The sequence below is a fragment of the Chiloscyllium plagiosum genome, unplaced genomic scaffold, assembly GCF_037043375.1.
Source record: "Chiloscyllium plagiosum isolate Xiang-an unplaced genomic scaffold, Cpla_swu_hap1 HiC_scaffold_6, whole genome shotgun sequence".
In the NCBI taxonomy this organism is placed as follows: Eukaryota; Metazoa; Chordata; class Chondrichthyes; order Orectolobiformes; family Hemiscylliidae; genus Chiloscyllium; species Chiloscyllium plagiosum.
This window is the reverse complement of record NW_028270144.1, coordinates 126,615,197-126,625,262: the sequence shown is the minus strand read 5'-3', so window position 1 is coordinate 126,625,262 and position 10,066 is coordinate 126,615,197. Positions and strand designations below refer to the sequence as shown.

The window sequence follows — 10,066 nt, the reverse complement described above, 5'->3', positions numbered from 1 at the left end:
GGTGGCTGATGGACATTTGATAGAGGTTTACAAAACCATGAACAAGTTGAACATGGTAGATAGGGGGCAGCTGTCCCTGTTTGTAAAAGCAAGAAAAGCATCAGAGGATATAGATTTAAAGTGATTTGCAAATATGATGTGAGAAAAAAAAAGCTGTGACAAATAAATAGTTCAGGTATGGAACGTTCTTCCTGGAAATGTGGCAGAGGCAGTTTCGATTGAAGCATTCAAGAGGGAGCATTAGAGGTCATTTCGATGGAAATAGAGTGCAGGGACATGGAGAAAAGGCAGGTGATGGGCACTAGGTTAAAGAACCAGAATAGAATGGCTTCCTTCTGCAGTGTAACAGTTCTGTGGTTGGATGAGCCAATTTAGAGGTTTGCTTCATTATCTCAAATTAGGTGTTAGTGTAATTGTTAGCACTCTTGGGACTGTTACGCAAGTAAAAGCAAAGTACTGCAGATGCTGGAAATCTGAAGTAAAAACAGAAATCCCCAGCAGATCTGGCAGCAACTGTGCAGAGAGAGAAAAACAGAGCTAATGCTTTGAGTCTATAATGACCAGTTCTCAAAAAAAAATCTCCAATCACAGAATCACACATAATTTCAATATGCGGCTGCAATTCTGTTTGAGTAAAGGTGATTTGATTTGATTTGATTTATTGTTGTCACGTGTACCTGAGTACAGTGAAAAGTTTTGTTTTGCATATCGTGCAGGCAGATCATAACATTCAAGGACATACAGCTCATAGGGTGATGAGACAGAGCGAGGCGTACAAAGTTATGGCTGCACTGGTGGTGCAGAAAGCAAGATCAACATTAGATTTGAAATTAGAAAGGTCCATCCATCAGTCTAATAATGGCAGGGAAAAGGCTGCTTCTGAACCTGTTGGTACATGTGTTCAGGTTTCTGTATCTTTTGCCTGATGGAAGAGATTGGAAGAGAGCATTACCGAAGTGGGAAGGGTCTTTGATGATGTTGGCTGCCTTTCTGCAGCAGTGAGAAGTGTAGATGGAGTCCATGGATGGAGGGTTGGCTTGTGTGATGGTCAGGCCTGTTACCAGCAGTTGCCATGAAGAGTTTCAGATAGCTTATTAGCAAGCGGAAGCCATCTATTTCTCAGCTGACTACAGAAGTGACTTTCTGCACTCGGGTTTTTATCACACGGCTCCCTAACTTTTTGAGAAGCCGCTCTCTGATTTCCTTGACCCTCATCCCATAAATGATAGGGTTGGCCATTGGAGGCAATATGAGGTACATGACAGAGAGCAGCACACGGATGCCCATGGAAACCTGACCCACCCGGTAAGTCAAGAAGGAGAATAAAGCGGTGAAGTAGCAGAACGCGATCACCAACAAGTGAGTGCAGCAAGTGTGAAATAACTTTCGACGGGACTCTGCTGAGGTGATTTTTAGGACGGTGGAGACTATCCTGCAGTAGGACAGGAGGACACACACACTGTCAAAGCCAATGATTGTGAAGGCGAATATCAAACCCAAGGTGCTGTTCAAGCCCGTGTCAGCACAGGCCAACTTCACAAGTGCCATGTGCTCACAGTAACAATGGGGAATGAGGTTAGTCCTGCAGAATGGGAGTGGGGAGGCCAGTATAACCAGAGTGGTCACTGTGAGGCCACTGCGAACGAGGGCAAACATGGCCAGTTTGAGTAGAGCCGAACCTGTCATGATGGCGGTGTACCGCAGGGGGTTACAAATTGCCACGTAGCGGTCGACGGCCATTGCCAAGAGCAGAGTCGATTCTGCTGAGGACCAAAAGTGAACGAGGAACATCTGGGCCAGGCAGCCAGCCAAGGAGACAGCTTTCAGGTCAAACAGAAAACTGAGCAGCATCTTGGGCACCACGATGGAGCTAACAATGATATCAACAACCGAGAGGCAGCAAATGAGGAGATACATGGGTTGATGCATGCTGGGATCCGGGGCAATGACCAACACAATGGCGGAGTTTGCTATCAGCGTGGTCAAGTAGACCAAGAGGAGCGGAGCACAGAGGAGACCTTCGGACCCTTCAAATCCTGGAAACCCGAGCAGGACGAATTCAATGTAAAGGGAGCCATTATATCTTGTGTCCTCCATGAGTCGTGCACATGAACAATCTGGAATACACAGAGACAGAGACCAAGTAAATGTGAGACAATGCAAATTAAATGGTGGACAATCGAAACCAGCAAAGCTGTGAGAATTATTGTCCCTTCACAAACTGAATCCCATCTTATTGAAACACACGTGATTCTTAGGGGTCCTAACAGGGTTGATAATGGAGAGGCTGTTTCCCCTTGTGGGAGAGTCTAGGACCAGGAGGCGTCAAAGATCCAAAAGATGTCCAAAAGTGGTCAAAGATGTGCAGGCTAGGTGGATCAGCTATGGTAAAGCAGGATTATGGGGATAGGGTAGGGGGCTGGTTCTGGGGGATGCTCCTCGAGGGTCAGTGCAGACTTGATGGGCCAAATGATCTTTTTCCACAGTGTGGAGATTCTACGATTCTATGATCATCTGAACGTAAGGGATCGCTCATTTAAAACAGAGGTAAGGATGAATTTCTTCTGTCAGAGGGGAGTGAATCTGTGGAATTATTTAACACCCAGAGGGCTGTTCATTAAATATATTCAAGCCTGAGACTGACAGGTTTGTAATCAGTAAAGAAATCAAGGGTTATAGGGAGTAGAGTGGAGAATTATCAGATCGGCCACAATCTCATTGAATGGTGGAGTAGACCCGATGGGCTGAATGCCCTACTTCTGCTCCCAATTCTTACGACCAGATGTGGACTGGCAAACCGAAGGAACTAATAAATGAAGAAAAGCACAATTACTTGCCTTTGGATAGTCCTTTGACATAGTGAATGTCCCTCAGCAGTTGACAGGATTATTATGAGGTGGTAAAGTGTGAAATGGTAAAGGAAGCAGGGAAGCTCAGAGCATCCTTGTAGGAGCAAAGGGAGTGAGTGCTAAAACAATCCTGAGACACAACCTGCTCTAATGCCTGTGATAAGTGTCAGGACCCAGGAGGAGAAGCAGGGCAGTAAAAGGTAACAGTCCGCTGCAAAGTGTCGCATTGAAGTGGTGAACTGTATTCCAAGTGCATTAGAGATGGGCCATGATGGTAACGTTATAGAGTGATAGAGGTCTATTACACAGAGAATGGCCCTTTAGTCCATCACATCTCCACTGGTCAAAAAAAAACACAACTATTCTAATCCCATTTTCCAGCACTTGGCCCTAACCTTGCAGACCTTGGCATTTCCTTCAATGTTCTGGGGGCTTTCTGATTCCACCACCCTCGCAGGCAGTGAGTTCCAGATTCCTACCACCTCTGCGTGAAAAAGCTTCTTCCTCACATCCCTTCTAAACCTCCAGCCCCTTACCTTTAATCTATGGTCCCTGGTCGATGATCCCTCCAGCAACGGAAAAGGTTTCTTCCTATCTATCCGATCAATGCCCGACATAATTGTATCCATCTCAATTATCTCCCATCTCTCAGTCTTCTCTGCTCCAAGGAAAACAACCCCAGTCAGTCCAATCTCTCTTCATAACTGAAACTCTCCAGTCCAGGCAACATCCCAGTAATTCTCCTCTGCACCTTCTCCAGTGCAATCACATCCCTCCTACAATGTGGATTCAGAACTGTATACAAAGTACTCTAGCTGTGACTTACCAACATTTCATACAGTCCCAGCACAACCTTCTGCTCTTACACCCTTAATTAGCTTGACTAATAAAGCAAATATCCCAAATAGCATCTTAACCACTGTCCTGATATTTTAAGGAACTGAAGGATATGCATACCAAGATCTCTCTGACCGTCAATGCTCCAGGATTCTACTGTTCATCATGTAGTCCCTTGACTTGTCTGTTCTGCCCACGTGCGTAACCTCACATTTATCTGAATTGAATTCCACTTGCCACTGATCAGTCCATCTGACCTAGCCTATCTGTATCATTAGAAAAAGGAATAGAATTGCACATTCAGCCCCTTGAGCCTGCTCTTTCCTGCCCTTTGCCCATAACTCTCGATTCTCCAACTGATCAAGAATCTCTCTCAGCTTTAAATGTATACAAGGACTCTTCCCCCACAGCTCTCTGTGACAAGGAGTTCCAAAGACTCACAACCCTCTGAGAGAAGAAATTCCTCCCCATCTCAGTCTGAAGTTGGTGCCCCTTTATTCTGAGACTATGCCCTCTGGTCCTAGACCCTCCCATGAGGGGAAACATCCTCTCAGCATTGACCCACTCAAGCCCCTTAAGAATCCTGGATGTTTCAATGAGATCCCCTCTCATTCTTCTAAACTCTAGGGAGTAGAGTCCCAGCACCTCCATATCCTCGGCAGAGTGGGAGGGGTCCAGTCTCCCCGCCTCAACCTGTCGACCCCCCTCCCCCACTCCAACCTCTCACCCTCACAACGCGCAGCCCTCCAATCCCTCTGCTCCAATCCTGACCTCACCATCAAGCCAGCGGACAAAGGGGGCGCAGTGGTAGTCTGGCGCACTGACCTCTACATCGCTGAAGCCAAACGCCAACTCGAGGACACCTCTTCCTACCGCCCCCTTGACCATGACCCCACCCTCCATCACCAAACCATAATTTCCCAGACCATACACAACCTCATCACCTCAGGAGATCTCCCACCCACAGCTTCCAACCTCATAGTCCGGGAACCCCGCACTCCCCGGTTCTACCTCCTTCCCAAGATCCACAAGCCTGACCACCCTGGCCGACCCATTGTCTCAGCATGCTCCTGCCCCACTGAACTCATCTCTACCTACCTCGACACTGTCCTATCCCCCCTAGTCCAGGAACTCCCCACATACGTTCGAGACACCACCCACGCCCTCCACCTCCTCCAAGACTTCCGTTTCCCCGGCCCCCAACGCCTCATCTTCACCATGGATATCCAATCCCTCTACACCTCCATCCGCCATGACCAGGGCCTCCAAGCCCTCCGTTTTTTCCTCTCCAGACGTTCCCAACAGTACCCCTCCACCGACACTCTCATTCGTTTGGCCGAACTGGTCCTCACCCTTAACAATTTCTCCTTTGAATCCTCCCACTTCCTCCAGACCAAAGGGGTAGCCATGGGCACATGTATGGGCCCCAGCTATGCCTGTCTCTTTGTTGGCTACGTAGAGCAGTTGATCTTCCGTAATTACACCGGCACCACTCCCCAGCTCTTCCTCCGCTACATTGATGACTGCATTGGTGCCACCTCGTGCTCCCGCGAGGAGGTTGAGCAATTCATCAACTTCACCAACACATTCCACCCTGACCTTAAATTTACCTGGACCATCTCTGACACCTCCCTCCCCTTCCTGGACCTCTCCATCTCCATCAGTGACGACCGACTTGACACTGACATTTTCTACAAACCCACCGATTCCCACAGCTACCTGGATTACACCTCTTCCCACCCTACCTCTTGCAAAAATGCCATCCCGTATTCCCAATTCCTCCGCCTCCGCCGTATCTGCTCCCAGGAGGAGCGGTTCCACCATAGAACACACCAGATGGCCTCCTTCTTTAGAGACCGCAATTTCCCTTCCCACGTGGTTAAAGATGCCCTCCAACGCATCTCATCCACATCCCGCACCTCCGCCCTCAGACCCAACCCCTCCAACCACAACAAGGACAGAACGCCCCTGGTGCTCACCTTCCACCCTACCAACCTTCGCATAAACCAAATCATCCGCCGACATTTCCGCCACCTCCAAACAGACCCCACCACCAGGGATATATTTCCCTCCCCACCCCTCTCCGCCTTCCGCAAAGACCGTTCCCTCCATGACTATCTGGTCAGGTCCACGCCCCCCTACGATCCACCCTCCCATCCTGGCACTTTCCCCTGCCACCGCAGGAACTGTAAAACCTGTGCCCACACCTCCTCCCTCACCTCCATCCAAGGCCCTAAAGGAGCCTTCCACATCCATCAAAGTTTTACCTGCACATCCACTAATATCATCTATTGTATCCGTTGCTCCCGATGCGGTCTCCTCTACATTGGGGAGACTGGACACCTCCTAGCAGAGCGCTTTAGGGAACATCTCAGAGACACCCGCATAAATCAACCAAATCGCCCAGTGGCTCAACATTTCAACTCCCCCTCCCACTCTGCCGAGGATATGGAGGTGCTGGGCCTCCTCCACCGCCGCTCCCTCACACCAGACGCCTGGAGGAAGAACGCCTCATCTTCCGCCTCGGAACACTTCAACCCCAGGGCATCAATGTGGATTTCAACAGTTTCCTCATTTCCCCTTCCCCCACCTCATCCTAGTTTCTAACCTCCAGTAACTCGACCTGTCCGGACTTGTCCGACCTGCCCAGCTCCTTTTCCACCTATCCACTCCACCCTCTCTTCCCTGACCTATCACCTTCATCTCCTTCCCCACCTACCTATTGTACTCTATGCTACTCTCTCCCCACCCCCACCCTCCTCTAGCTTATCTCTCCATGCTTCAGGCTCTCTGCCTTTATTCCTGATGAAGGGCCTTTGCCCGAAACGTCGATTTTGCCTGTCCTCGGATGCTGCCTGAATTGCTGTGCTCTTCCAGCACCACTGATCTAGAATAGGAGTAGAGTCCCAACCTGTTTAGCCTTTGCTCATAAGACAATCCCTCCCATCCCAGGGACTATCGTAGTGAACCTTCTCTGATGAAATGATACCTTTCCTTAAATAAGGGACCAAAACTGCTCACAGTGCTCCAGATGTAGTATCTCCAGCGCCTTGTACAGATACAGTAAGCTTTCCCTATTCTTATACTCCGATCCCCTTGAAATAAGGGCCATAATTCCATTGGCCTTCCTGATTCCCTGCTGCCTCTGTGTACTAGCTTTCTGGGTTTCATACACAAATCCCCCCAAGTCCCTTTCCACTGCAACCCTCTGTGGTTTCTCTCCAGTTAAGTAATTCTCTGTTCTTTTGCTCTCCCTTTCAAAATGAAAAACATTTGGTTTTCATACATATACTCCATTTGCCAACATATTGCCTACTTATTTGACCTCTTAACCTCTTCGTCCTCCCCATTATTTGGCACCCCACAGTTTTTGTATCATGTGCAAACTTACTGATCACCCTTCTTACATTCAAGTCTAAATCATTTATATAAACCACAAACACAAGGACCCTGACACTGTCCCCTGTTGGACCCCACCAGACACAGACTTCCAGTCAGAACAAACACTCCTCAACCAACAGTCTCAATTCCTTTACGTTCAGTCTCCCATGTGGAACGCTATCAAAAGGCCTTGTTAAATGCCTTCATTTATACCCCTGGTCACCTCTTCAAAAAATTGAATGAAGTTGATGAGGCATTTAACAAAATTGGGCTGAGTATTCCTGATGTAGCCCTGCCTGAATGATGTAGTGAGAGTGGAATATTTAATGCCAAACATCCGTGGAGGGAGCACAGACAGTCACTGCCTGTCAAGTGCGTCCAGAGATGTTGGGGATTGCTGATCCGAATGGAAGCTGAGAGGAGCAAATGATGATCTGGAATCAGCAGCTACCCAGTCGGGCTTCCATGTCAGGAATTATCTAATTTCTCTCTGCTGTATGGATGAATAGAGTCAAAAGGTGTGGTGCTGGAAAACCCCAGCAGGTCAGGCAGCATCCGAGCTGCAGGAAAGTCGACATTTCAGGCATAAGCCCTTTATCAGGAATGTGGGGAGGGCCCAAGGGGGTTGAGAGATAACTGGGAGGGGGGTGGGGCCAGGAAATCGATAGGTGGATGAAGACGAGGGGGTGGTAGTGGTAGGTCAGAATGGAGGGTGGAACGGTCCCTGTCAATCTTCCTTCCCACCTATCCACTTCACCCTCCACCCCAACCTACCACCATCACCACCCACCTTCATCCACCTATCGGCATTCTTGGCCCCAACCCCTCTCATTTATTTCTCGGCCCCTTTGGGGCACCCCCACATTCCTGATGAAGGGCTTATGCCTGAAATGTCAACTCTCCTGCTCCTCGGATGCTGCCTGACTGGCTGTGCTTTTCCAGCTCCACACTTTTCACCTCTGACTCTCCAGCATCTGCAGTCCTCACTTTCTCCTGCATGGACGAATAGCAAATTATAAACAAATGAGGCAAAAATTGATAATAACGTGATATTATATGCATGCAAATAGACCTCTGAATGCTCACTAGCAAAATTTTGGACTCACCTTGGAAGGAAAATTGAGACCTTTTCTCTAACATTTTTTTCTGATCACACCACATTTTCCCAACTGACTCACTATCGTTGTTCAGGGCCTGGGGAAATTCAACCTATTATTTTTTGCATTTGTCAGTAGTTCTTGGGAGCTGGAATAGTTTAGTACCTAGCTCATAGGAAAATAGCAATAGGAGTAGGCCATTCAGCCCCCTCAAGCCTGTTCCATCATTCAATGGGATAATGGCTGTCAGTAGCATCTGTGACTCCATGAACCTGCTTTTGGCCAATATCCCTTAACACTTTCACTTAACAAAAAATGTTAAGATTTTTAAATCTATCTCAGATTTAAAATTAACAACTGATCCAACATCCACTTCTATTTGTGGAAACGAGTTCCAAATCTCTACCACCCTTTGTGTGTCAAAGTGCTGCCTAACATCTCTCCTGAAAGTTTTATTTAGATTTCATTCATTGACAGAACTTGGGGCATCTCTGGCTAGGTCAGTATTTATTGCCCATTCCATAATTGCCCAGAGGGTGGTTGAGTGTCAATCAGATTGCTGTGGGTCTGGAGTCACATGTAGGCCAGACCGGGTGAGGATGGCAGTTTCCTTCCCTGAAGGGCATCAGTGACCCAGATGGGTTTTTCTTTCCTGATGATCGACTATGGATTCATGGTCATCATTAGACATTTAATTCCAGATTATTTTTTAATTCAAATTCCACTATCTGCCATTGTGGGATTCAAACCCATGACCCCAGTAAATTAGATTAATCGTCTGGCCTGAATTCTCAGACGATGCCTCTAGGTCTAGCCCTCTTTGAGGTGGATGGCTCTGTGTTGAAGTCCCTCTCTGGAATACATTAGCTGTGATATGTGTGGGCGAGGGAGTGGGCATTAGCTCTGGTTCCTAATCTGGATAAAGAGGGAGGGTTAGTGGTAGCAATGATATCTAGCTGTAAACCACGCTTCACCCCACCCACCCTCCCCCCCCAACCAAATCCATGTGGGAGATTTAAACCAGCATTTAACTGTGTAAGATGAGAGAAAACACAAAAAGCAAAGGCAATTACTATGCAGCAACAAAACAGGTCATTTCAAGAAGGCAGCTCAACACCAATTTCCCAAAGGCAACTAGGGATGGGCAGGAAATGTTCAGCAATGCTCTTATCCCAAGAATAAATTCAGTTATTCGTGCTTTACTCAAGTCTCTTCCTCTCACCCTTACAGCATGTCCCTCTATTTCTTTCTCTCTCATCAGTGCATCACATTTCCTCTGGCCTATGTGTGACTCCAGACCCCAGCAATGTAATATATTGGAGGAGAAAGTGAGGACTGCAGATGCTGGAGATCAGAACCGTACAACACAGATCGCCTCCTTCTTCAAAGACCGCAATTTCCCCCCAGACGTGGTCGACGATGCTCTCCACCGCATCTCCTCCACTTCCCGCTCCTCCGCCCTTGAGCCCCGCCCCTCCAACCGCCACCAGGACAGAACCCCACTGGTCCTCACCTACCACCCCACCAACCTCCATGTACAGCGTATAATCCGCCGTCATTTCCGCCACCTCCAAACGGACCCCACCACCAGGGATATATTTCCCTCCCCTTCCCTATCAACATTCCAAAAAGACCACTCCCTCCGTGACTCCCTTCTCAGGTCCACACCCCCACCAACCCAACCTCCACTCCGGCACCTTCCCCTGCAACCGCAAGAAATGCAAAACTTGCACCCACACCTCCCCCCTTACTTCCCTCCAAGGCCCCAAGGGATCCTTCCATACCCGTCACAAATTCACCTGCACCTCTACACACATCATTTATTGCATCCGCTGCACCCGATGTGGCCTTCTCTATATTGGGGAGACAGGCCGCCTACTTGCGGAACGTTTCAGAGAACAC

The 10,066-nt window shown here is 48.4% G+C and overlaps 1 protein-coding gene across 1 annotated transcript; it reads right to left on the bottom strand.

Annotated features, from left to right (window-relative positions):
* Nucleotides 1-1,003: 1,003 nt before the first annotated feature.
* On the bottom strand, nucleotides 1,004-2,097 carry LOC122550959 (olfactory receptor 52K2-like). Its single transcript, XM_043692505.2, has one exon. It carries the CDS (start codon nucleotides 2,095-2,097, stop codon nucleotides 1,120-1,122), a length of 978 nt encoding a protein of 325 aa, XP_043548440.2. The 3' UTR covers nucleotides 1,004-1,119.
* Between the last annotated feature and the right edge of the window lie 7,969 nt (nucleotides 2,098-10,066).

Coding starts and splice junctions, on each gene's coding strand:
- LOC122550959 (XM_043692505.2), bottom strand. CDS start 2,097: ATGGAGGACACAAGATATAATGGCTCCCTTTACATTGAATTCGTCCTG.